Source organism: Emys orbicularis, chromosome 1 (assembly GCF_028017835.1).
Source record: "Emys orbicularis isolate rEmyOrb1 chromosome 1, rEmyOrb1.hap1, whole genome shotgun sequence".
Classification (NCBI taxonomy): Eukaryota; Metazoa; Chordata; order Testudines; family Emydidae; genus Emys; species Emys orbicularis.
Window position 1 is genome coordinate 126,700,066 of NC_088683.1, and position 25,923 is coordinate 126,725,988.

General features: G+C 44.1%; 1 protein-coding gene across 1 annotated transcript in view; it reads left to right on the forward strand.

Annotated features, from left to right (window-relative positions):
• The window catches only part of ST8SIA1 (ST8 alpha-N-acetyl-neuraminide alpha-2,8-sialyltransferase 1), a 167,036-nt gene that overhangs the window by 55,728 nt on the left and 85,385 nt on the right, over nt 1-25,923 (forward strand). The window contains exon 2 of the mRNA XM_065423402.1: nt 3,063-3,207. Within this exon, the coding sequence (XP_065279474.1) occupies nt 3,063-3,207 (145 nt within the window). The remainder of the gene's footprint in view (nt 1-3,062; nt 3,208-25,923) is intronic.

Below are 25,923 nucleotides of genomic sequence, written 5' to 3' on the forward strand. Positions count from 1 at the left end.
TTTATTTGAGAAGGAATTACACAAATGGTAAAGGGTTACATTAAGCACATAACTCCTATGTTAGACATTAAAGAACTATACAGTAAGAGCTATACATTCCTCTTAGTGACCCTTTCTTTCACAAATGTACACAAACGGGCCCTGTGCTAGCCTCACACAGTTCCTGCTTGGCAAATAGAGAAGGTGGTTACCAAATTCTATGGACGACTTCTTCTCTCCAGGTCTGGTCTCCTCAGCCCTCTGGTCTGTCTCGGATTCCCTCGAGGCCAGGCCTTGGCTGCCTGGAAACCCCTCTGGTCACAGTTCTACTTGAGCCCATGGAGCAGGGTTTTGGCTTCTCTGTCTAGCAGCGTCTTCAAGCATCAATTAAGGAATTCCCCCAACAGTAATATAATTTGCTTGATTTTTATACTCTTTCTCCTCAAAGGAGTCACATGTCTTAAAAGCATGCCCAGTGGGCATGTGGCTACTGATTTTTACTGAATTAATACTTTAGGAGGAGACTGCAGAGTGGTGCCAACTGAACATTACCCCACATTCACTCCCTTATCAATCATTCACTTCAGCCCCCTGCATGATGAGTCAGCCCATGCTCCACTCAGGATGTTCTACACATGTTGTTTGCTTTCAAGTGGACATATTTGCTGACTCAAAGACCAGTATTGATGATACACACAGCATGGAGCTAATCAGTCTCACCTCTGGCATCTGCCTGATGCTATGAGAAGGATTCTGCTCCCAGAATCCTCTTTTGCAGTTCAGTCATGTCAAGCCATGTTCTCACCATTCATTCAGTATGGCCACATCAATCCAGCACCATCCCAACAGTCCCCCATTCGATATTCAGTTAACAAAGATAGTCAGACAGCCTACCAGTATGTCTGCACTTCCGTGTTTGTGTAATGATTAGATGGACGTGATTAGGTGGTGCAGTTCAAGTAGAGCTTAGTAATCCTTTCCTGTTGAAGCCCAAGAGCCCACCCATACCTTGACCTCAGTTATGCCCACAAGTCATCTTAATGCATGGAAGGGATTTATGGTTTTGACTTATAACCTTGGAAAATATTCTAATTTTACATTTATATTTTTCTGAGTTTTAGATTCATTTCAACTTTCTGAGTTTTGCTTTGGGTTCAAGCCAGTGTAAACTGAAACAGAAACAAAAGGTTCAGAAAACTCACTGTAAACCAAAAGTTCAGGCTCTAGACTCTGTGGAAGAGGATTTTTTCCCCTGTCAGATGCAGGATTTTCATATAAGTTGTTGCCAGTAGGGTTTCATTTTACGCATAAAGTTGCTTGTAACGTTTGTCTCTCTAAAAACATTTTGTTACAACACAATGCTTAGTTATAGTCAAGACACGGTGTTGGCAGAGGAATGGGTAATTTCTTATGTACTGAACAAGATAATAAGAATGGAAGGCTTTAATAACATATGCAACACAGCTAGCATTTTTCAGGTCTTCCAGTTCTAACAAGATACGCTACAACAGCAGTTCTTTTGGGAAGATGACTCCTACAGAAACTTTATGTACATGACTGTATTCAAATGGTGAGGAAAAATGTCTATGAAGGCCAGATCCTCAGCTGGTATAAATCAGTGTAACTCCTCTGAAGGCAATGGAACTACACCAGTTTACACTGGCTGAGGATCTGGCCAATGAGTATAAAACATTTCATAGCTGGTTTTCACTGATGAACATATCTATTCTAATTGCAGTTGGTGCTCAGGCCAGATTTCCACTGAAGATGAGAACTGCAGGCTCTGGCCCATTATTTTTTGTAATATAGTAGCTCTTAAAGGTCCCAAATGAGATTGGGTCTCGTTGTGCTAGTTCCTCTAAGAGAGAGTCTCTACCCCGAAGACTTTACAATCTAATTAGAATAGAAATTAGAGCTCTCTGCCTGTCTGCTTCAATGCAGAGAAGCCCACGCCAGCAGATCCTGCTCTGATGTGCAATTTTGTGACATCGGTTCTGCTCAAAGTGCCCAACAACACTATTGCAAACTGTGGCACCAATACTGGAGAGCCTGCCTCATGGGAGTAATCCTCCAATCCTATCAGTAAGGTTTACTCTTTTTGACACTTTCAGAATTGGGCCCATATACCGTACATAGGAAACCTTGTCCTCTCATAAAAAAACAACTGCCTCTTGGGTGGAACACAACATTTGTTTAATAGTGCACAATGATACAACAATTTATAGGAGAGGAAAGGAGAATGCCCAATCCCATTAAAACTACATGGCATATATAATATAGCAGAATGCAATTATCCAACTTCAGTCAGGTTGCAGGAGCTGTGAAAAAGTAGCAGAAGGATTTTTAGTAACTAGAAATAAACCTGAACTGATAAATTAGGAGTTGGGTCTCAACTTTCCCAAAGTTTGGGAGTATTCAGTTGTGGGGTTTTGTATAGGCCTGGTAATAAACAATACAACATTTCATTTAACCTTTATGTAATTAAATCATAGTTTTAAAAACTGCTTCTTTAATTTCCATGCCTGTGACTCTTAAAAGGGTACCAGAGACCTGTGGTTTTTATGTTTACTAATTAGAACTAGCTGAAAATGGGCATATTTTTTGCTAAAAATTGTTCCCATTTTTATATAAAAAAAAAAAGATGGAAAATTTTGGATTAGCTTTTGCTAAGAATGCCAACAACAAAATCACAATGATTAGTTCCTCCATAAGTGCAGGGCGGAGGGATAGCTCAGTGGTTTGAGCATTGGCCTGCTAAACCCAGGGTTGTGAGCTCAATCCTTGAGGGGGCCACCTAGGGATCTAGAGCAAAAATCTATCTAGGGATTGGTCCTGCTCTGAGCAGCAGGTTGGAATAGATGATCTCCTGAGGTCCCTTCCAACCCTGATATTCTATGAAATTTATCATACTAATGAGTAGAAATCTCCTATTATTTGGCTCTTTATTAGTAGAAGAGGCTTGACTTAACAGCATCTACATAGTCTCAGCTGGGTGGAGATTCAAGTAAAGATGGGAAGTGTCACTATGAGATTTCCATAACTGAGCCCTAATTAATACATTTCTTCCTTTCTCTCTTTATTAGGAAACAGCTGGAAGACTGTTGTGACCCCGGTCAGCTCTTTGCTATGACAAAACAGAACTCTCCGCTGGGAAAGAACCTCTGGTTTGATGGGGAATTTTTACATTCTGTCACTATTGACAATGCAACTTACTCCCTTTTCCCACAGGTCAGTAACTGTCTTGTTCTTTTCATTTCCCCCCTCTATTTCTTCTCCAGACAATAAAACTGTACATGTTAAATCAGGCTGGCTAAAAGGCTAGTTGTAAGGAGTAATCTGTAACTTCACTTCTTCATGATAAATGTTTTCTTGTAATCCTTTTTTTTAGCCAGAGGCATTGCAAACCTCTCTCTCTTCCCCCCACCACCAATTGCATATACAGCAGGAAGACTAGTCATATTTCAAGTATCAGGGGGTAGCTATAGTTTGAATTCCTCCCATGGCCACTTCTCAGTATTGCCCACCCCAAAAGTTTACAAATCATGAGTCAGGACCCAAATGATCATGAGATTAACATAAAAATTATGATATTTTAAAAAATAAATGTATCGGATCCTTTTATTTGCCTATTGGGTTTTGAGCCCTCAGGGAGCACTCAGGTTTTATTTTCAACCGTTTCTATTTAACCATGAGGGCTAGGAACTTACATTAAATAAATAAAGGCTTAAATTCTCACATTTCCAGAAGCTGGAGCTTTAAATAAAACCTCAAATATGTCAAGACTAGTGATAAAATCACGGGAGTTGGCAACACTACAAAACATACAGTGAAGAATCTTAAAGTTCTCCTTGCTTATACAGCATGCAGAGATTTGCCAATACTTTTGGCTTAAGCCTTTTGTTCCCCCCATCCTCCAAAAGGACCGCTTCTGGCCTATAATATTTAGACCCAGATTCACAGCTGGTGTTAACAGGAGCAGTTCCGTTAAAGTCACTGGAATTTCACCCATTTACATTATTGATAAGTTTAGTCCATAGCATTTAAATTAAAAGACCCCAAAATATATATGATGGGCTAGATTCTGATCTCAGTTACATGGGTCTAAATCTGGAGTAACACCTCAATTCTTCCAAATTCTGATGTTACTTTAGATTGTCATCAGTTTGACTGAGTATAGCAGATGGTCCACGACGTAGTTATAAAAAAAGATATTCTGGCTATTTATTTTCAAGGGCTCAATTCTGGATTCCCTAAGAAAACAAAATTGTCATTCAGGTCTTAAGGACTGCAAGATTGGGCCCTAAACAACTAGCCTACCATCACCAGAGGCTATTATTAAGGACAATTGGAGCACAGTTTCCAGAAAAGGATTGTGGAGCATGTGGGCACACACAACCCAACAATAAATAAATGAGCCATAAAAAACAGGCATTTGCATTTTCAAATTGGGTATTTGTGCACCTACCTAACTGCTTACAAGCACAAACATGGGATTTGCAAGTATAATAGGTTTACATATATTGTGTTTTGCAGCTGCAACTTAGATTTCTGCATTTCAAAATTTGGCAACTGATTCTTATTCTCTTATGAAAAATGTATATTGATAAATTGAGTTCCAGTGTAAATGAAACCCCAGAGATCTTTCTTTCCACTTAAGTAATATTAATAGTGAAGTGCCAAAGTGTCCCGTGGTCAAATATTTTTTTTAATTGATCTCATTTTGATATGGTGAAAAATGATGGAGGAATTTACTAAACTGCTGAGTAAAATTTTCTGTTCTAAATGGTACAAAAGGGATTAACAACCCCTTTGGATCAATTAGAGTGATACATTTGGAGCTAGGGCTGTATGAACTTTCTGAGCTAAGCATGATCCAGCAGCACAATTAAATGTGCTTAATTTTATGTATGTGAGTAATCCTACTGAAGTCACTAAGACTGAAACACATGTGTAAGTACTTTCCTGGGTAGAGGCCTGTGTTGTTTGTGAGTTGAACCCTGTGATTTCATTTGCGAGAGGCTGGCCATCAACCAGTGCCTCCAAATTCTCTTAGCTGTTAGCTTGACAACTCAGATCTCCAAAGGAACACCCTACTCCATTTCTCCCAGAAAGCCTCTTTTCCTCCAGTTGCTCCTGGTCCTATGACCTCCTGTGTGTAATTACTTTCTTCACTGGGATCCTTTTGGGGCCACCTCCTCATTTCTGTTGGAGGTAGGGCACCATCAGTGTATGAGGCCTTCAACCTCAGGACTTGCTGAAGAATTCTGTAAATACGTATTGAATTCTGGTTCCCCTGCTGATCCTACAGAGTCAAAGAGCCAAATTGTGTGTCACTTACCATAGTTAGTAACACCTTGCTCCACAAATAGTTCCACTGAAGTTAATGGGACTTCTTGTGGAATAAGGAGCTATTCATCCTGAGTAAAGTTGATCCACAGTATCAGAATCTGGCCTTAACACACTAATGGTCACACTACAGAGCTTCTCTGTTGTGCCAGTTTTGTTTGTTTTTGTTTTGTTTTTGTTTTCTGGTGGAGAGGGATGGATTGATAGACTGGGGTGAGGAGAGAGTTTTGGTTAGGGGGTATCACAAAGGTAATTCATTTTGGGACTTTGGCCTCATCATACTGTTTATGGTTTTGTTATTGATTAGGGTGAACCGATGTCTCGATTTTATAGGGACAGTCCCGATTTTTGGGTCTTTTTCTTATATAGGCTCCTATTACCCCCCACCCCCTGTCCCGATTTTTCACACTTGCTGTCTGGTCACCCTATTATTGATAAATTTTGTATTTGTAACCAGAATTGATGGGTGTATTTGAAATAGGATGAAGTTAGTAAATATAATAAGAAATGGTTAGTTTTCCCCATAAAGACTTACAGTGAAATCTTGACTGTATGGAAATCAATGGCAAAACTTCCATTGATTTAAGGGGGCCAGGATTTCACCCTCAATGCCGACTTCCACTTACCGGTTATTCACTTCTTGGCAACTCTCTTTTCTGGGACTCTACTGTTAAATTACAAACTACAAAGCACAGCCCATCATGTGATTTGAAAAACGCCTAACAGGCTCCTTCGATTGATTTTTGTTGTTGTTAGTTTGTTGTTTATTAAGATTTATTTTATTTTTGTCTGGAAAATATGTTGGGGGAAAAAAAGAAAAATACCTATTGAATTCTGAATGCCCATAGAATTTGTAACATTGATCTAAGGTTGTTACATATTTTACTGGATTAATAAACAAATTGTATTTGTTAGAGAGACAGTTTATTATATTGACTTCTGTCATTCTTTGGTGCAGAGATATTGTAAATTGCTATGGATTCAAATTAAGACATCAATACATTCCTGGATATGTCAGTTTGATTTTTAGAGATTCTCTTCAAGGCACCGATATATTCCTGGATAGGTCAGCTTGGTTTTAGACATACTCGCTTCTGTCAGTAATGGTGCGAGCAGCTTGAATGTGAACCATTTTGCATTGTTAAGCCTTCTAAGCTGTGCTGAATCTTCACAGCTTTCTTCATTTAAAAAAATGCTAATTTTGTAGCAATCACAACCACTCTTTTTTTTAACATTTTAAAAAAGATAGCCATATTGATTTTAAACATATATCTACCAGAACTGGGCAGAGAGAGGCAATTCCCTTTTGGGGAAGATTTCGATATTTTCAGATTTGGTTCCGTTACGATTCAGAATGAAAACCTAAAATTTCAAATTTCTCTGTCAAAGGGAGTGGAGCCTTGCCAATGGGGCAGTCTGCCTAGTTGACAGCCCTGGAACCACGGTCCCAGGAAGCCCTTGGAGCTTGGGTTGCCAAGGGTCTGTGAGTTTGGGAACTGGGCCTCCCAGCTCCCCAGAGCTGGCTACATGAGCTGCTGAGGAGCTGGGAGTCTCAAAGCCCAAGTTACTGAGGATACAGGCAGGTGAGCCAACAGGAAACTAGGCTGATGGAAACCCTGGCAGGCAGGGATCCATTGGACCCCTCCTTGGTTCTTTTGGAATTCTGCTGAAATCAAATCATCTCCATGCGACATTTTTATGAATCAGCAATTTCCAGCAAAAAATATTTCATTGGAATTTTTCTGACCAAATTTGATATCTACTTATCAAGTCTATAGATGATTAATATGTATAGTCTCACTCAGTAAGCATACCATAAAGGGAAAGGAGGAAGAAAAACTAAAGGAAAACATAGAGGAACAAAACTCACAACTCTGGCAACATCTGTAACTTGGTTTGCTATCCCTGTGCATTTTGCCACAGAGGAATTTCATAAACCTTTATCAGATGAAACCCCACTGGTCTTAAAAGCCTAGGAAGGTTTATTTATAGTGAATTCATAAATAAAGTATTTCTCTAGCTTCATATTTCAGGCAAAACCTTGGACTAAATACTTCAAACCCCTACTTTGAAGAATGACATCCATTACGAAAATTGCTTGCCAGTTGCTAGTGAGCTAAAGATGAATATTCCTTTCAGAAGTCTTCAGAAGCTTAAAAACCACTTTATAAAATATGGGTAATACTCTGAAATGCTCAGTGGATATAGCAGGAATGTAAAGGACCACAGCTATGTTGATATAATCTTAGAAATATTTCCTCCAGGATGAATAAAAACACTCCATCACCATCCGTCTGCTGTGCTAAGCCATTCCGGGCTTGCAAAAGACTTCACTCCTCAAATCATGACCAAGTCATTGGTTTGCAGTAGGAACTAACTCACAGCCCAAATAGGGAACTTGCCATACTTGATGCATTAGAATAAACTGACTTTTAGTGATTATATGTACACAGACGTACATATATAATATACATACACACACAAAATAAAATGCATAAAAATTAAGCAGTAATGGATACTGATATAAATGTAATTTAAATGCTCTCAGGCCATTGATATAAAAATTATTGTATTACCTAACTTGGTAGAATGTTTGCTTTTCTGTAATACCTGTAGACAAACTCATCCCTAGAGCTGGTCAAAAATTTTCCAGTGACCGCTTCTGAAAATGTTGGCCTAATCTTCTTTTTTCACTATTGGCCAAGTCTGTGGCCTAAAAGGTGGGGTTGGGCTTCTGTGATGATGATGATGATGATGATGGCAGGAATGGGCAGGAGTCAGACCCACATAGAACAAGCAGTTGCAGAGTTGATCTTCTGAGGCTACCACGCTCCAGCCCATTAGCTGAAGTGGCCCTCTGTGTGTTTGTTCTGGGCAGGACAGAGGACCTCAGCAGGTCCTATGGTCACTCTCCTGATCCACCACCATTTGCCTTCCTCTTGTGCACTGAGGCACACTCCCTGTGCTGTACTCCGGATTGCTGCCCAGGTGCCCTCTGAGGAATAGAAAGTAAAAATATTAAGTTTTAAGCAATCCACAGACTGTTGAGTGAAAAACTGACTGGCAAGCAGACTCCCTGCTCCAGAGCTGATCACAGAGTATACCGATGATACTAAGACAGTGCATGCTGGGACAGCTTAGTTAAGTGGGATCCCTGCAGTGCAAAGGGAGAGGATGCAGCATTTAAAATGTAGTTTTCTTTCTGTGATGTAGCTGCTGATCTTTGCACATCCAGTGGTATGTTATATTATGGTTGGTCCAGGGTTCTTTTAAAGATTTCAGTTCACTTTTAAAGAAATTAATTCATACTGTTTGCCTGAACTTTAATGTGAAGACACAGGAGTTATCTGAGACAGAATAGGTAACACGCATACTATCAGTGAGGATGGATGTTAGCATAACTTGATCAGGTCACACCAGTGCATTTTCTGGAGGGTACAGCTGTAGTCCTCTTCTGTAGTGGGTTTCCATCACAGAAGATATCTAACCTGTTTCTTTGAAAAAGTTAATAGATAATGGCGACCCAAGAGACATAATACACTGGGATTTTCAAAAAGCCTTTGATAAAGTCCCATGTGGTGACAGGGTAAGGGATGAAACTCTTGTCATGGATGGAAAGCAGGTTATAAAAATTATAGGAAACAGAGCAGTGGAGAAGTTAATGGTGGGGTTTTGGCACTGGGATCTGTTTTCTTTAATATATCTGATACCTTGGAGATGGTAGTTAAGAGAAAGCTGTTGAAATTTGGTACTGATGCAAAGTTATTTCAGTTAGTAATATCTGCAGAGGATTGTGAGGCCTGGTCTACACTAGGAGTTTATGTCGAATTTAGCACCGTTACATCGAATTAACTCTGCACCCGTCCACACCACGAAGCTATTTAGTTCGACATAGAGGTCTCTTAAATTCGACTTCTGTACTCCTCCCCAACGAGGGGAGTAGCACTAAATTGGACATGGCCATGTCGAATTAGGCTAGGTGTGGATGGAAATCGACGGTAATAGCTCCGGGAGCTATCCCACAGTGCACCACTCTGTTGACGCTCTGGACAGCAGTCCGAGATCGGATGCTCTGACCAGCCACATAGGAAAAGCCCTGGGAAAATTTGAATTCCTTTTCCTGTCTGGGCAGTTTGAATCTCATTTCCTGTTTGGACATCGTGGCGAGCTCAGCAGCACTGGCAACGATGCAGAGCTCTCCAGCAGAGATGGCCATGCAATCTCAGAATAGAAAGAGGGCCCCAGCTTGGACTGATCGGGAAGTCTTGGATCTGATCGCTGTGTGGGGCGATGAGTCCGTGCTTTCCGAGCTGCGATCGAAAAGACGGAATGCAAAGATCTACGAGAAGATCTCTAAAGCCATGGCAGAGAGAGGATACAGCCGGGATGCAACGCAGTGCCGCGTGAAAATTAAGGAGCTGAGACAAGGCTACCAGAAGACCAAAGAGGCAAACGGACGCTCCGGATCCCAGCCCCAGACATCCCGTTTCTACGAGGCACTGCATTCCATCCTAGGTGCGGCCGCCACCACTACCCCGCCACTGACCGTGGACTCTGAGGATGGGATATTGTCAACGGCCGGTTCCTCGGACATGTTAGCGGACGGGGAAGATGAGGAAGGAGATGAGGAGGACGAGGCAGTCGACAGCGCTTACAACGCTGATTTCCCCGACAGCCAGGATCTCTTCATCACCCTTACAGAGATCCCCTACCAACCGTCCCCAGGCGTTAACCCGGACACAGAATCAGGGGAAGGATCAGTCAGTAAGTGTTTTAAACATGTAAACATTTATTTTTAACAGAACAGGAATATTAACAATATTAACAATGGGTTTTTCATGATTAGATTGCCCTAGGCGCTTAACGTTTCAGTCCTTGGCAGTGCAACTACTGAAAAAAAATCTAACAATGTCCGGTTTAGCATGATTGTTCTGCCCTAGCCGCTCTACTGTTTAGTCCCTGCCAGTGCAGGTACAGTAAAATCCGGTCTATATGTCCGGGGATAGAGCTGAAATCCTCCAGGGACATCTCCACGAAGCTCTCCTGGAGGTAATTGGAAAGCCTTTGCATCAGGTTCCTTGGGAGAGCGGCCTTATTGGGTCCTCCGTAGTAGGAAACGTTTCCGCGCCAGGAGACAAGCAAGTACTCGGGTATCATTGCCTTGCAGAGCATGGCGGCACACGGCCCTGGTCTTTGCAGGCTTTCCCGAAGCATCCGTTCTTTCTCCGTCTCTGAAATCCTCATCAGAGTGATGTCGCTCATGGTGACCTGCTTTGAATTAGGTAGGGGAATGTTAGTATTGGGACTGCTTGCCTGTTCCTTTACAGAACTGTAACCGGCGGTTAACAGCCACGCGGTGGAGGCGGGAGAGGGGCAGCATACAGGGATCTTTCCCTGGGACAGCCGCGAGGGGGTGGGACAGGGGCAGAGTTCATGCTTGCCGGATTGCTGGCAGCAGGGACTGGCATTGCTTTGACCGTGAAAGGAGGCCAGTGCTATTATTAAAGTTTTAAGCAGCCACAAGTCTACGGATTACCATGTCAGCCTGCTACACAAATTCTCTGATCTGCACTGCAAGACCCCAGGCACTGAATGCGAAGGCCGAAAATTCGACCTTGTCCTGAGTGGGCATGTGATAGGTGCTGTGCATGGTCTTGTTCACAGAGAAAGACTATGTTCTTTGTTCACAACTAAATTTATCTTTCTGAGGAATTCACTCCCTTTTTCCCATCCCACAGCTGTGACTGTCTCCCGACCTAGCCTGGCATCACACTCCCAGAGGCTAGCGCAGATTAGGCGTAGGAAGAAGAGGACACGGGAGGACATGTTCTCAGAACTTATGGACTGCTCCCGAGCCCAGGCAGCCCAGCAGACCCAGTGGAGGGAGAACTTGTCCCAAATGCACCGATCACACATGGAACGGGAGGAGAGGTGGCGGCAGGAAGACCAGCAGGCGACTCAAACGCTGCTTGGACTAATGAGGGAGCAAACGGACACGCTCCGGCGCCTTGTTGATGTTCTGCAGGACCGGAGGCAGGAGGACAGAGCCCCGCTGCAGTCTATCTGTAACCGCCCTCCCCCGCCACCAAGTCCCATACCCCCCTCACCCAAAGTCCCAAGAAGGAGGGGCGGCAGAGTCCGTGAAAACTCTCACTCCACCCCTGCAGACTGCTCAAGTACCAGAAGGCTCTCATTCCCCAAAATTTGATAAGTCCTTTCCTTCCCGCCTCACCCAAGCCCCTGTCCAAGTTTCATCCCCCAGTTTCATGTGTAGTTGTTAATAAAAAATACATTTCTGTTAATTACTGTTTCCATCATGTTCTTTTAGAGGAGAGTCTGTCTGAAGGGGGGGAAAGGGGTTGGTAATTGGACAGGACAGTCACCTTTACCAGGGTACAGAGGCGGGGGCAGGTTCAGCAGCAGGGCACACACACATTGCAGTCACTAGTTACCCTGGTCAGTCTGGGAGGTGGTTTTCATGTTCTGTGTGTGTGGGGGGGGGCTATGTGACTTTGTGGCGGGGGAGGGCGGTTAGAGATCTTATGCAGCGGTCCTTATCCTGGATCACAGAGCCACGCAGCAGGGGATCTGTAACCGTCCTCCCCCTGCCACAAAGTCACATAGCCCCCACACACAGAGTCCCGAACAGGAGGGGTGGCAGGCTCCGTTGAAACAACCAGTCCACCAGTGCGGAGCCTGTCATTCCTGGAGTTTAGAAGCGTCCTTTGCATCACTACACTACACCCGCTCCCCACCACAGTCTGCGTCCCAGGTTCAACACTTTACCGAGAAAACAGTAATAAAGAAAACGGTGTTCATTAACAAAATTCAAGTGATTTTATTTTTAAACGTGTGTTGGAAGGGGGGGAATGGGGTGAACGGGGTATGTAACTGGAGAGGATAGTGAACATTTACTGGGTAAAGAAACGGGGGCAGGTTCAGCTTCTCTGTAAACAAACTTAATAGTCACAGGTTACCCTGCTCACTCAGGAACCTAGCTTTCAAAGCCTCCCGGATGCACAGCGCGTCCCGCTGGGCTCTTCTAATCGCCCGGCTGTCTGGCTGGGCGTAATCAGCAGCCAGGCTATTTGCCTCAACCTCCCACCCCGCCATAAAGGTCTCCCCCTTGCTCTCACAGAGATTGTGGAGCACACAGCAAGCTGCAATAACAATGGGGATATTGGTTTCGCTGAGATCACAGCGAGTCAGTAAGGTTCTCCATCTCCCCTTGAGACATCCAAAAGCACACTCCACCACCATTCTGCACTTGCTCAGCCGGTAGTTGAAGAGTTCTTTTTCAGTGTCCAGGGCGCCAGTATAGGGCTTCATGAGCCAGGGCATTAGCGGGTAGGCTGGGTCCCCGAGGATGACTATAGGCATCTCCACATCCCCAAGAGTTATTTTGTGGTCCGGGAAGTAAATACCTTCCTGCAGCCGTCTAAACAGACCAGAGTTCCTGAAAACACGAGCGTCATGAACCTTGCCCGGCCATCCGACGTTGATGTTTGTAAAACGTCCCCTATGGTCCACCAGTGCTTGCAGCACCATTGAAAAGTAGCCCTTTCTGTTAATGTACTGGCTGGCCTGGTGGTCCGGTCCCAGGATAGGGATGTGAGTTCCATCTATAGCCCCACCGCAGTTTGGGAATCCCATCGCGGCGAAGCCATCTATGATGACCTGCGCGTTTCCCAGGGTCACTACCTTTGAGAGCAGTAGCTCAACGATTGCGTTGGCTACTTGCATGACAACAACCCCCATGGTAGATTTGCCCACGCCAAAGTGGTTCGCGATTGACCGGTAGCTGTCCGGCGTTGCAAGCTTCCAGAGGGCTATGGCCACTCGCTTCTGGACACTCAGGGCTGCTCGCATCCGGGTGTCATTGCGCTTCAGGGCAGGGGACAGCAACTCACAAAGTTCCATGAAAGTCCCCTTCCGCATGCGAAAGTTTCGCAGCCACTGTGATTCATCCCAGACCTGCAGCACTATGCGGTCCCACCAGTCCGTGCTTGTTTCCCGGGCCCAGAATCGCCGTTCCACAACATCAACATGACCCATTGCCACCATGATGTCCTCGGCGCGGGGTCCCGTGCTTTGTGACAGGTCTGTGCCACTCTCAGACTTCAGGTCCTCACCGCGCTGCCGTAGCCTCCTCGCCCGATTTCTCAGCATCTGCCTCTGGGAAAGGTGGATGATAAGGTGCGAGGTGTTGACAACGGCCATAACTGCAGCGATGGTCGCAGCGGGCTCCATGCTCGCAGTGCTGTGGCGTCCGCGCTGTCACTGACCAGAAAAGTGCACGAACTGATTTCCCGCCGGCGCTTTCAGGGAGGGAGGGCGGTGGTGACGGTTGGATGACGACAGTTACCCAAAAGCACCCTCGACACATTTTTTTACCCAGAAGGCATTGGCGGCTCGACCCAGAATTCCAATGGGCAGCGGGGACTGCGGGAACTGTGGGATAGCTGCCCACAGTGCACCGCTTCCAATGTCGACGCTTGCCCCGTTAGTGTGGACTCACAAAGTCGAATTACTGTCCTTAGTGTGGACACACACGTTCGACTTTGTAATATCGATTCTACATATTCGATTTAAGTAAAATCGAACTACTCTCGTAGTGTAGACATACCCTGAGGTAACTCCAGGTGGACCTAAATACTTTGGGAGAATGGGGAACATGATGATAACTGAACTTCAACTTGAATAAATGCAAGGTCAAACACACTGGGGAAAAAATTGTCTAGACTGTTGGTATACTGACAGGCTCTGCACTTTTGAGTTCCTCTTAGGAAACATTAACTGCAAGCATGTGAGGAAGAGTATAAATCCTGCATGCAGCTTGCCACAACAGGGGTTAAATCAGAGGGAAACAGGAATATTCCAGCAGATAAGAATTGTCTCTCAGAAGAAAGGGGCTCTCCTTAGGGGCAGGACACTTTCAGTAAGAGCCAGGGCCTAATTCAGCACAAATCAAAGGAACCCACAGAACTTGGGACAAGAAAATGCTTGTTAGATTCTGCAGGGACTGAGGAACCCTCTGTTAGGGATGAAGCTGTATGTAGTAAGGGGTAGCTGGCATTTCCTGCCCTTTATTGTTTGACTGGACTGAAAGGAGACTGGCAATATATTTTTTACTCTCTGACAGGAGTTTTTTGAAAGATTAAGCAAACTTGGTTCAGCTCAAGAAAATAGCTGAGATATAACTCAAAACTCTGAGGGACAAAAGTGAATTAGAAGTAGTCTGCTTTGAGGCCAGTGACTGGAAAAAGCCCACTTTTACAGATATTTGCAGAAAGAGAATTTTAAACTCCCCCAAACAAGTTTTCACACCATAAATATGATGCTCAGAATGTCTGTTCAATCAGGGTACAAAAACTTATCATGCAACTTCTATGTCCAATCAAAACACATGCTTGAGTTTTGAATATTGACTGTTGTGAATAATCTACAGGCCAAGAAATATTTGCTAGAGATGTCCAGTGAATAATTTCAAACCACAGATGGATTTGAGAAAAGTTGTTCCTGGCTAATTAGCCAATAGGAAAAAGGTAACATTTAACAAATGATTCATCCAACTTTACATCAAGTGAAGTTAAAGGTCTGTACATTTTGAACAAATAAAAGGTAACACTTTTTAAATAATGCAGTGTATGGGAAACCTCTGGAATTCTCTGCCCCAGGTGGCTACCAAGAAATATATTGTGGCTGGATATGTAATAGCACTGAATAAGTTTATGAGCACTAATAATTGTAGCTATGAAAATATGGGGAACACATTTCCTTAATTCAGGGCATTAACAGAGGTCTGGAAGGACTTTTAATTCCCCTAAACATTTACAGTATTCTTTAATTAGCTAGAGTTTTATTGTCTTTCTCTGAAATTGGACTAGATGATCAAATAGTTTGATCCAGTATGGCAAATCCTATGGGCCTGTTCATGGCATGCCATTTGTACAGTCAATTGAAAATACATTCAGAAAATGCTGATTTGGAAAAGGAATTGTATGTAAGATCTGTAATTTTCTCCTTTTGTGTGACAGTTTGCTCCTCCTCTTTGACTAGGCTCTTTCTTAGCCCTGGTCTACACTGGGAGGAGGGGGAGGGCGCGGATTGATTTAAGTTACGTAACTTCAGATCGACTTACCTTGGTGTCTTCATCATGGTGAGTCGACTGCTGCTGCTCCCCCATCGACTCTGCTTGTGCCTCTCATGGGCGCTGGAGTACAGGAGTTGACAGGAGAGTGCTCGGGGGTCAATTTATCGTGTCTAGACTAGACACGATAAATTGATCCCCGCTGGATCGATCGCTACCCGCCGATCCGGCGGGTAGTGAAGACATACCCAGATAGTTAGGGTTCTCCTTACTACCCTTAACTTTCATCTACATATAGTAGTCTGGTGACTTTTTTGAGCTGCATTTAATGAATATTAGTTAGTATTGCCCCCAAACTTTTTCTGTGCTTTGTTGATGTTTCTTTTCTCATCAGACCGTTATGAAGATGGGCTATCCAGTGATGGTCCACATTTTATTTTGTCCTGGAGTGGAGATATATCTATATACTTGAAAGGAGAATCATTTAAAAGATTTATAATTAGAAACACGAGATCATATTTTGTTTATTAAGACAAGAGAGGATGTATCTGTATCTTATCCAGAAATGATACTAGTCTTAGACTGAGACATAAATAACCCATAAAGATCAGACACTCCAAATTCCCACTTATAGAGCCTGAATCTTCTCTTGTTTAACACTGGGTAAAGGCTTGTCTACATGGGAGGGCTTTTGCTAATTATCATTTTGTGAACAAACTGTTGCGGAATAACTATTCTGAAATAATTGCGTCCACACAACCAGCGGTCACCTACTTCCTTCAGAACGTGTGCATACATGTGGCACTGACTTTTTTCAAAATAAGCTCAGCATTTTGGGCAGGTGTCCCATGGTGCTTTGTCCCACTGATGGGCTCTTGTGCATTCTGGGACATTTCTCCTGCACACTGTGGGATACTTGCCGGAAGCCACTGGAATTCCGAGACTTGGTATACTTACCGATTCCCATGATTTTTCTCGTGGTGTCCCATGATTCATCTCTCTTTTGTGAGCTGGTGCCATTTTCAAACTGCTGTCAGCCAACATGGAGAGGACACTTCTGCATGCCATGATTTTGGGGATTGCTAATACACAGAGGCTACTGCACATGTATTTGAGATCATGTCACTTGGGTGGCTTTGTACTTGGAGGCCAACTGTCACACTGCTGAGCCAGATTGGCTAAAGGAGGAGGAGAAGGAGGGTGAAGTTGAGCATCTATTTGTGGTTGATCTTTTCCTGGAGCAGCTTCATGTGGTGCAGTACATTTCTGGAATCGGAAAACTAGTGGTGACTATTGGATAGTGTTGTGATCCTGGGATGGCCAGCAGTGGCAGCAGAATTTCAGGATGACAAAGGGCATTTTATTAGAGATTTGTGTGGAACTCACCCTAGATCTGCAGCTGCATCACACCAATATGACAGCTCCCCTCTGCATGGAGAAACATGTGGCCATTGCCATCTGGTAGGTCACCAGTCCTGACTGCTGCTGGTCAGAAGCTAACCGGTTTGGTAGATTGACTGTTGAGGCTATTGTCATGGATGTGTGCACTGCTCTAAAGAAGGTGATGTGACACGGGTCATAAAGCTTGGCAATGCACAGGAGATTACTGACAGCTTTGCGTGAGTAGGGTTTCCAAATTGTATTGGGGTCACTGATTGACCCATGTGCCTGTTCTCTGCCCTCCACACCAAACCTCAGCATTCATAAACAGAAAGTTGCTCCATGGTGCTTCCATGGTGCTCCAAAGCCTGCTTGATCACCATGGCAGATTCATTAATATTAATGTGTGGTGGTCTGGAAAGGTCCTTGATGTTAGGATCTTTCAAAACTCATGTCTGTTTTCTCTAATGAAAAATGGAACCTTTGCTCCCATGATCACAATGGACATTAATTATGAAGCCTTTTACAGAACGGTTGGCTAGGAGAAAGGAGAAAGGCTTTTATGTAGGGAAGTAATCCTGGCTTTCCAAAGACATCTCCCCATTCTCAGAGTCCTGGTCAGACTGGCGGTCCATGATCTCATTGGTGTCTATGGCACTGTCACACCCGTGCAGCCGCTCAAATGTTGGCTGAAGGATTGAAGTCACATTCTGTGGCAGAAAAATGGTTCATATAACCGGTCATTCATAAGATCGTTGTTGTTCATAAAGTTGCGGTTCATAAAGCAGAAAACTCTCAAAGCCAGGCTACAGCAGGGGTGAGAGTGGGAGTATTGGTTGATCAAAACCCTTGTATGTGTTGTCTTGATTAGGCTTGTAAAAACCTAGTCAGATGAGCTGCTTTGTCATAGTGTATTTGTTTTCTCCTGTTCCTCTGGAATTTATCTGCAACAACGCAAATGACAAATTTGGTTTAACTCAGTTAATGCAAATACATAAATAAGTATTGATCTTTCCAAATGCAATAGAGGTGGCGGAGATTTGTGTGGGAGCAGGGAGGGAGGAGAGGGGGAAAGAGGGGATTAGGTTGAAAAGTGTCAACTTGGCCAAAAGGCAAAGAATGATAGCTTTAATCCTATGCCCACAACACCATGTTCTGTTGTGTGTAACGCAGATTTGAAAAGCAATTATGGAGAGTGACTTGTGTTGATCATTTTCTTTCCTATGTAACAGAAGTGTCCTCCCACCAGCCATAAATGTTTGGTGTTCCTGCAATGTTGGTGCATTTTCTAGACAGCTCATGATGCTCTCAGCATTCTAAATACTGGAGATCAGTCCCATCCCTGTTACCAGTCCGTGCTGGATTAAAACCTAAATAGCCTTGAGTTTATAATAACTAATCCCCTGAGCCACCCACTCCCTTGAATGCTGCTGTGAGTACCAGTGTTTTGGAATGTGCTTTAAGATTCTCCCCTGCACCCTTTAGAGGCCCCGTTTTGGTAGATGCAAAGTTTCCTTTCCTTTTACTTCATGAGTGATGGAGGAGGTCTGGTACATGGAGTCCTGGAGGTGGTCAGGCGGCTCAGCTTTCAGGTTGTGAGGGTTACTGATCAATAATGAGAGAGTAAGAAATATGGGGCATTGTGATCAGCTCCTTCAGGCTAGATTTCTTGTAGCAGAGGGCACACTCTGCTATAGTTAAGGTTGAGCAGTACTTTCTCAGTCATCTCAAATCTGCAAGCTTATTAGAATGGTCTTAAAATTTGCTATGATGCAGGGAAGGTGGGATAGGGTTAATGGCCCAAATTTGGGGTAATTTCCTCAAGTGCTCACTGAGATGAAAGTCCCCTCCTCCCCCCAAAAAAACCTCATAGCACTTTACAAAATCAACCCGTTCTTATAACCTTTTTTTTTTTTAACCCTCACAGTTGAGGTTAAAATTCTGGCTTGAATCATCCCCAACGGATCTTGCTTGCTTGACATTTATCTCAGCTGCTGCATTGCATCTACTGCCCTTTGAGGGAGGAATTACTGAAAAAGTTGATAAAAGAAGAGTTTAGCTTTCTGAAATGGAATGTGCCAAAACTCATGCACCAAAGAGCTTGAAATGTTAATGTTCAGCCATATGAGGTCCAAAGGCTTTCAGGCAGCCCATTGCCACAGTGACTGGCTGGCTCAAGGGGGTGTGCTGTGATCACTGAACCTGAGCCCCAACTATGCACTGTGAATTCAAACCCTACCATTGACTGAATTCTGTGAGTGATCAATGGACTTATGACAATCTCCCTTTGTCAAGGGGCCGGGGTTCATACTTTTGGGCAATATGCCCTGAGTAGTACAGGTAAGACAGAAGGGCCACTGTTTTCAACACGGTTTGGGAAGTAGCTTCCAGTAGCACAGCTAATTTAGAAGGCTCTATGAGTATTTCAAGCTACACTACGGCTCTGAATACTGCAATGCTGTGCGTGGTGTCTTAGCAGTGGGCAAACAAACTTGATGGTGAGGAATTTCCCAAACCAAAGTTTCCAAAGCAAATATGGGAACAGAGCAAACACTGACTCGTCAAAGTGAAACAGTGCTGCACTTTGTTGAGATGGGGAAGACTCTGTGGAAGCCCATTTGATGTCACAGTCATGGAGTAGCTCCATGTGGTGCCCTCTAGAGACTGAACTCCAGTCATACTCATTGACCGTGCATTCAAATCTTGTACTGCAGGGAAGTGCTCAGACATGTGGAGATCAGCTTATGCCCCAAAAGTGTGCCATTGTCAAGAATAATGCAGCTTCCCTCTCCTCTTTAAACATGCGTCCATTCCTGATGTAGCATTCCCACCACAGGTGCTGACTTTTGTTTTTGCCTATGGGTGCTCCTCTCTGCTCCCCCCGTGCCATGAAAGTGGTGGGTGGGGCCTCAGGGGGAAGAGGCCAAGCAGGGGCAGGGCCTCAGGGCAGAGCGGGGACAGGGCCATGGTCCGGACACCGGGGCCCACAAAAGATTAATCTGGCCCTATGGTTGTGAGCACCCCCTTATTTTTTTTGGTAGGTGCTTGAGCCCCAGAGCACCCAAGGAGCCTATGGTTCCCACCTAAAACAAACAACCCCCACACATTCTCTCTATTTCACAAAGGAGTGAGGTGGTGGAGGATGTGGGGGAGAGGCACAGAGGAGTTAGGCATTGTGTGTGGACTATAGGTAGGGTAGGACTTTGTGTGCTTTATTCTAGCTGAGTTTGTAGACTCCAAAATGGTTGTGAAGGTTTCTTTTGGCTATGGAGGTGTTAGTGAGGGTGTAACGGGGCGCACGCGATGCCCCTCCAGTCCGGCCCTTCTCCCCCTCTTCTCAGAGACACTTCAGGCTGGTTCAACACCCGTGGTCTTTATTTGTGATCAAGTCCCCACCACCAGTTTCCAACTATATACAGGCTTTTTATCACAGCTTGGCCTACCACAGGCCTGGCCAGCAACAGACTAGGAGACTCCCACCTTCCTCTGAGCCTGACCTCCCCTCCTGGTCTCCACCCCCCTCTTGCACTCATTTCCTCCCAGCCTTATAGCTCCTGCTAACGAGGCTGGCATCAGGCTATCTACCAGCCCCAATCCAATCCCCCTGATAGGGGCTGGAGTGGCAGGAGTTGATTAAGGCCTCTCTAGCAGCACCCTGCCACAGAGGGAATTATGGACACAGTTCATCTGCAAGATTATGTAGTGGTTCTTGAAATTGCCTGCGTGTCTTTTTGCATAGGGAGGATATGAGGTCTGCTATAAGAAGGTTTGGATCTGCTGCACTATGACTCAAGGATGTGACTGATGTAATCCAGCATGATTGATTCAGGGTTACTATAGCAGGCATTGCTCTGGTCTGATGTAGGGAAGGGCCATGTGGCAGTGGCTTTCACCAGCCAAACTACTCCCATGAGGTGCACTTATGTATCCAAATGGCCTTCTGTACTGACAGAAATGCTGTGAAACACGGTGACAGGAAATGACTTCTTCAGTGTCACAGGATTCATTCTCAGACTTGTAGTCTGTCTGTCTTTGGGGGAGGGGACATTAGAGTCTCCTCTGTCCTGCTGGTGGTGTCTGTCAAGATCTGGAGCTGCTTTTTATTTCTTGGGGGTTTGTCTTGTGGCCGATGGATTCTTCTTAAAGGAGTCTCCAGGATGTGTATACACCCAGGGCCGGCTCTAGGTTTTTTGCCGCCTCAAGCAAAAAACAAACAAACAAAAAACCACCCTCTGGGAGCACAACTGCCGAAACAAAAACAAACAAACAAAAAAACCCTCTGAGAGCGCAACTGCTGAAGCAAAAAAAAAAAAAAAAACCCAAAAAAGGTGGCTGGAGTGCCGCCCCTGAAATTGTGCCTAGAGCCGGCCCTGTATACACCTGGGAGTTTCCTTTGGACATTTACAAGAAAAAAAGTGAATCTGACAGTTCTAATGGTTGTAGTGTGAGGAGTGACATGTGTCCTTTGCTTTTATAGCTTCTGAAAGAGGACACTGGGCATGTCACAGATTGGATACTCACCCTAATTAGCTAGCCAGAGCATAGTCTACAACCAGTTTTACATTAGATCGAGAGGAGAAAAGATGAGGGATATGGGTCAGCAGCAATGCAGTCTTTGGCATCTCTACAGCAAAAGGGCAGGTGGTCTTTTTCCATACAGTCAAGAGCGATCACAATGTATAGAGTTCTGAAGGAGAGAGTATTTTATCTGTAACCAATTTTTTTGGTAATAGAAATGTATAAGTGCTGATCCAACACAGGTCTCAGGCTGCAGTGTGTATGGCCAACCTCTGCTTGGTGTAGTTCTATATTTACTTTCTGTAAAGCCACATGGTGCCGTGTTCGTACACTCAGAGACACTTTTCTACACTGCTCCAAAGGGATGATGAGCCATACAAGAGCGAGAGAGGGGGGCTTATATCTGGATTAAAGTAAAAAATTCTATGGGGTAATATGTGTGAGACAGTTAGCATGGGGGAAAGCTGCAGCTACCTTGTTGGTAATGCTGTGCTGGGGCAATTATTGTGTTTGCTGTAGTGGTTTGTGGAGAGGACTATTGTAAGAAGGAATCCCACAGTCTGGAAGTATTCAAAAACCAGCTTTTTCCAGGAGAAATGTGGTGGCTCTTAAAAGAGACTGTCTCTAGTGGAAATCCACCTAGGAGAATTCGGTTTCCTGGTTTGTTCAATAGTCACTGTAATTCCTGTAGTCTGTACTGTGGCTGGACAGATAGTAGTCTTAGTCTGGATTGGAGCTGCAGGTATTTGAACTTCTACTGGTGCAGGGAAGGCTACATACTTTCCAGTAGCTATGATTGTAGAATGGCTTTTCATGGTGACCAAAGGACATCTCTTCAATATCAGACAATTTGTCATCTGCTTTGTAATAATCTGTTTCCAAGATCTTGAGTGGTGGCCTCTTTCTTTGTGAGTGGGGGGGGGGGAGGGGTAGTTCACGTGGGGGCTGTGACAGGTGGATTCTTCTTCTTCATGGGGGCTGTGGACATGTTTGCAAAGTGGAAGAGTCTGGGGCTAGTGCAGCTGCCGGTGCTGACACTATTGCCTGCAAAGTTTTGTGCATGATCCCCAAAGTGAACACTTCATACCTGGGTGGAAAGTCACTCACAACCGCTGAGTACAGAGTTAGGGGGATTTTTGGCATACAGTAGAACCTCAGAGTAACGAACTGACCAGTCGACCCCACACCTCATTTGGAACCGGAAGTACGCAATCAGGCAGCAGCAGAGGCAAAAAAACAAAACAAAAACCCAACCAAAACCAAATACAGTACAGTACTGTGTTAAATGTAAACTAGTAAAAAAAGGGAAAGTTTTAAAAAAAAGATTTGACAAGCTGTTTCTGTGCTTGCTTCATTTAAATTAAGATGGTGAAAAAGCAGCATTTTTCTTCTGCATAGCAAAGTTTCAAAGCTATATTAAATCAGTTGTCAGTTGTAAACTTTTGAAACAACAACCATCACGTTTTGTTCAGAGTTACAAACATTTCAGAGTTATGCACAACCTCCATTCCCAAGGTGTTCATAACGCTGAGGTTCTGCTGTATCAGCAGAGTGTTTATAATAGGTCCACATGAAGATTGCTCTGTGAATTCAGTAATTTAAATGTAATTTAGCTTCTCAGCATCTTTCTCACTCTCCAGCAACCCTAGTGTTTCCCATTATGGTTCCCACACCTCCAGCTGTATTACACTTAGCTGGTGCTCTGATATCGTGATCTGTGCCAGCTTTCCTAGCTCCAGCATGTAGAAGCCAGAAAACAGGAGGTCTGACATTAACAACAGTGTGGAAATGCTCATGGGTGTAGTATATCGTGAGCATGAGACAGTGCGGGGATTTCCTACTGTTCTGTGATGTAGGCTGTTAAGGTGCCAGGAGGAAATATGTGGGGATTGCAGGAGGGGAAATGGGGGTGGGGAAGGGGAAGCGAGGTGCATTGTCTCCAGAATGGGTGCCAAAATACTGAGAGAGTGGATTGGGTGAATATGTCTGAAGTGATGTGTACTGGATCAGTGATATGGAGAGATTCAGCCCCCCTTTTTTTCTGGCAGAGAGAGGGGGAAACTAACAAAAAAACCCAACAATCCAGGTTTGATAACAAGATCCCGAATGCCAGCTAAGAAGTAACCCGTCTTTCTCCAAGAGCTGAATTTCACTTGCTTCACACAGTAAAGGGTCCCTGGTGGTGGTGTTTCAGTGCCAGACATGCCACATGCTGAAATGCTCAGCAAGCATAGCGTTGATTTGCCTCCTGTCCAATTCAGAGCTGCAGCATTCCTTTCCCTGGTGTGGTAGTCTCCACCATACTGGACAGAATGAACTTAGTATCTAGATACTGCTGCTGAAGATGAGCCAGATCCCACAATATTGGCCTGACTGTATAGCCAGTTGACATCTTGATGATAGTACTTGAGGTTCTGCTGTGTATCACTATGAGATCTGGAGGTGGACTGCTAGAATGAAGTTGTATAGATGTTCAGTGTAGGCTTTTCAAAACTCTGCAACTTGCTCAGATGGGCACCATGATGTCAAGGGACATTTCATGGTTGATGGCTGCTTCAGTTGTTGGGTCCAGGAGGCTCCCATAATCAAGATTGTGCAAAACAAACAAAACCCTCCATAGTGCACAGCAAGGCACTCTAACAAGAATGGGCACTGTAAAATTCTGAACGAAGTTCAACCACTAAAAATGGATTAAAAGGGACTCTGAAAAGTTTTGGGAATTTATACACTCAGATCCATTAGTTGATCTTTGAAAGGAGGAAAGATACCAGCCTTGGGATTGGCTGGTGAATTTTGGCAACAGCATTTGGGAGGGCTGGAGTGGTCAGTTCAGTATCTCTGTTGACAGTATGTAGTTTAAACATATTTCCAGAAAGTTAAGGTTCAGCTGTGAGAGTGAGTGCCCATGGAACTTGAAGTCGGGAGATGGTAGGACATTGAAGAGAAACATACACAACCAATGTTTGAAATGTCTGGATTCTGAGGGACTCCTGGATCATGTGGTTGAAGAACTTTGCAGAGCAGCAAAGTATAGAGCATGATATGGAGATTTCTGGTCGCAAGATCTTTTGATTCACGTGAGATGGCATGTATTGGATTAATTTTTTTCACTTTGCAGAGTCTAAGTGCTCACGTTAGGGGCACTGAGCTAGCAGCCATTAACTCAGGAGGAAATAGTCTGGGTTGTAACCCAAGAGTACAGCTCATTAAAGCCATAAAGGCAGATTTGGACAGCATCATACATTTGTGCCCAGGAGTAGTGGTGGGATTTTTTTCTTGTCTGATTTGGCTGAGCATAGGAATAATCACTGCAGCAGTAATATGGCAGGAATTAATAAAAGCTGGAGAAATGTTAACTGTGAGATTGGAGGTTTCCTGACAGGAAGAAAAGTGTTCAGTGTACGGCACGGAGTTACTCCAAGTTGGGGGGCCTAGCCATTTGTATGCAGATGGTGTCCATTTATTAGAGAGAGGACCAGGGATTTTTTTAGAAATCATAGGTTCTCTTTTAAGTAAGGTGATCAATAGTTTACGATCTGAACATCATGGCATGAAAAATGGCTCTTTTAAGAGCAAATATAATTTACTCAATGAAAGAGCAAAATCCTTAACCCACCTACCACAGTTCCTACATATATTCTTCCTAGTAGGAAGACAATAGAGACAAGTGTGGTCAACCTCAGTACACAATCCTAAGATACAGTGCCCAGAAAATACCATTTACAAAGTTACCTAATAGCCTGGCCTTTTTCTGGCCCACAGTTAGGGCTAAAAATTACTGTTAAAAATAAAAAACACCATACACCCTCATACACTGATGTTAGACACTGTTGCACTGACATAACATCTCATTCTTATGGTGCAGAAAATCCAGTGTTAAGGTATGTGCCAGCGTAACCCTAATTCCGCCAACACTGAGCGATGACTCAACACGCCCATAAGATTCTTGTCCTTTGCTTTTGCAGATAATGCAGAACACTCAGATAACAGAGCACATGACCACTGTAGAACAAATTCTAATGTATTCTCTAGAACAAATTCTAATGTATTCTCTTTGGTTAGGCAAAACTTGTGTTTAGGTGAGGTACGCTGAACAAAAACTACCTACATCTGTCCTACACTTAACCACTGACCCTTCACCATGGGAACATCATCACATCTGCTAAATTTTACAACCTCTTCACTCCATTTTACCCCTCCACCTTATGCACAGGATTCCATCTAACACTATGCTTTCATTTATCCATCACTTAAGCCACAGACCACTCTCATATCCCACCTGACTTCTGAAAATGTTCATGGCAAAGAGACCCCATGCACCAGTGCTGATGAAACCTACAGAACTCAGGGCCAAAATGAGGCATACTGGATCCCTCAAGATATACACACACCTCTTTCCTTTGATCACATGCATGGGAGGAAGGATAGTAAGTGGGGTTCGGAGCTACCCAGAGGGGCAGCGTTGCCTCCCACCAATCTCCTTATATTATTATCAATACTCTGCCAAGCTTCTCCAATGAATCCCTTCACCATTACATACAGCTATGCCTAACACAATGTACGTAGCTGGAATGCATGCATGTAACTCCCAATGGCTATTGCCAGCTCCA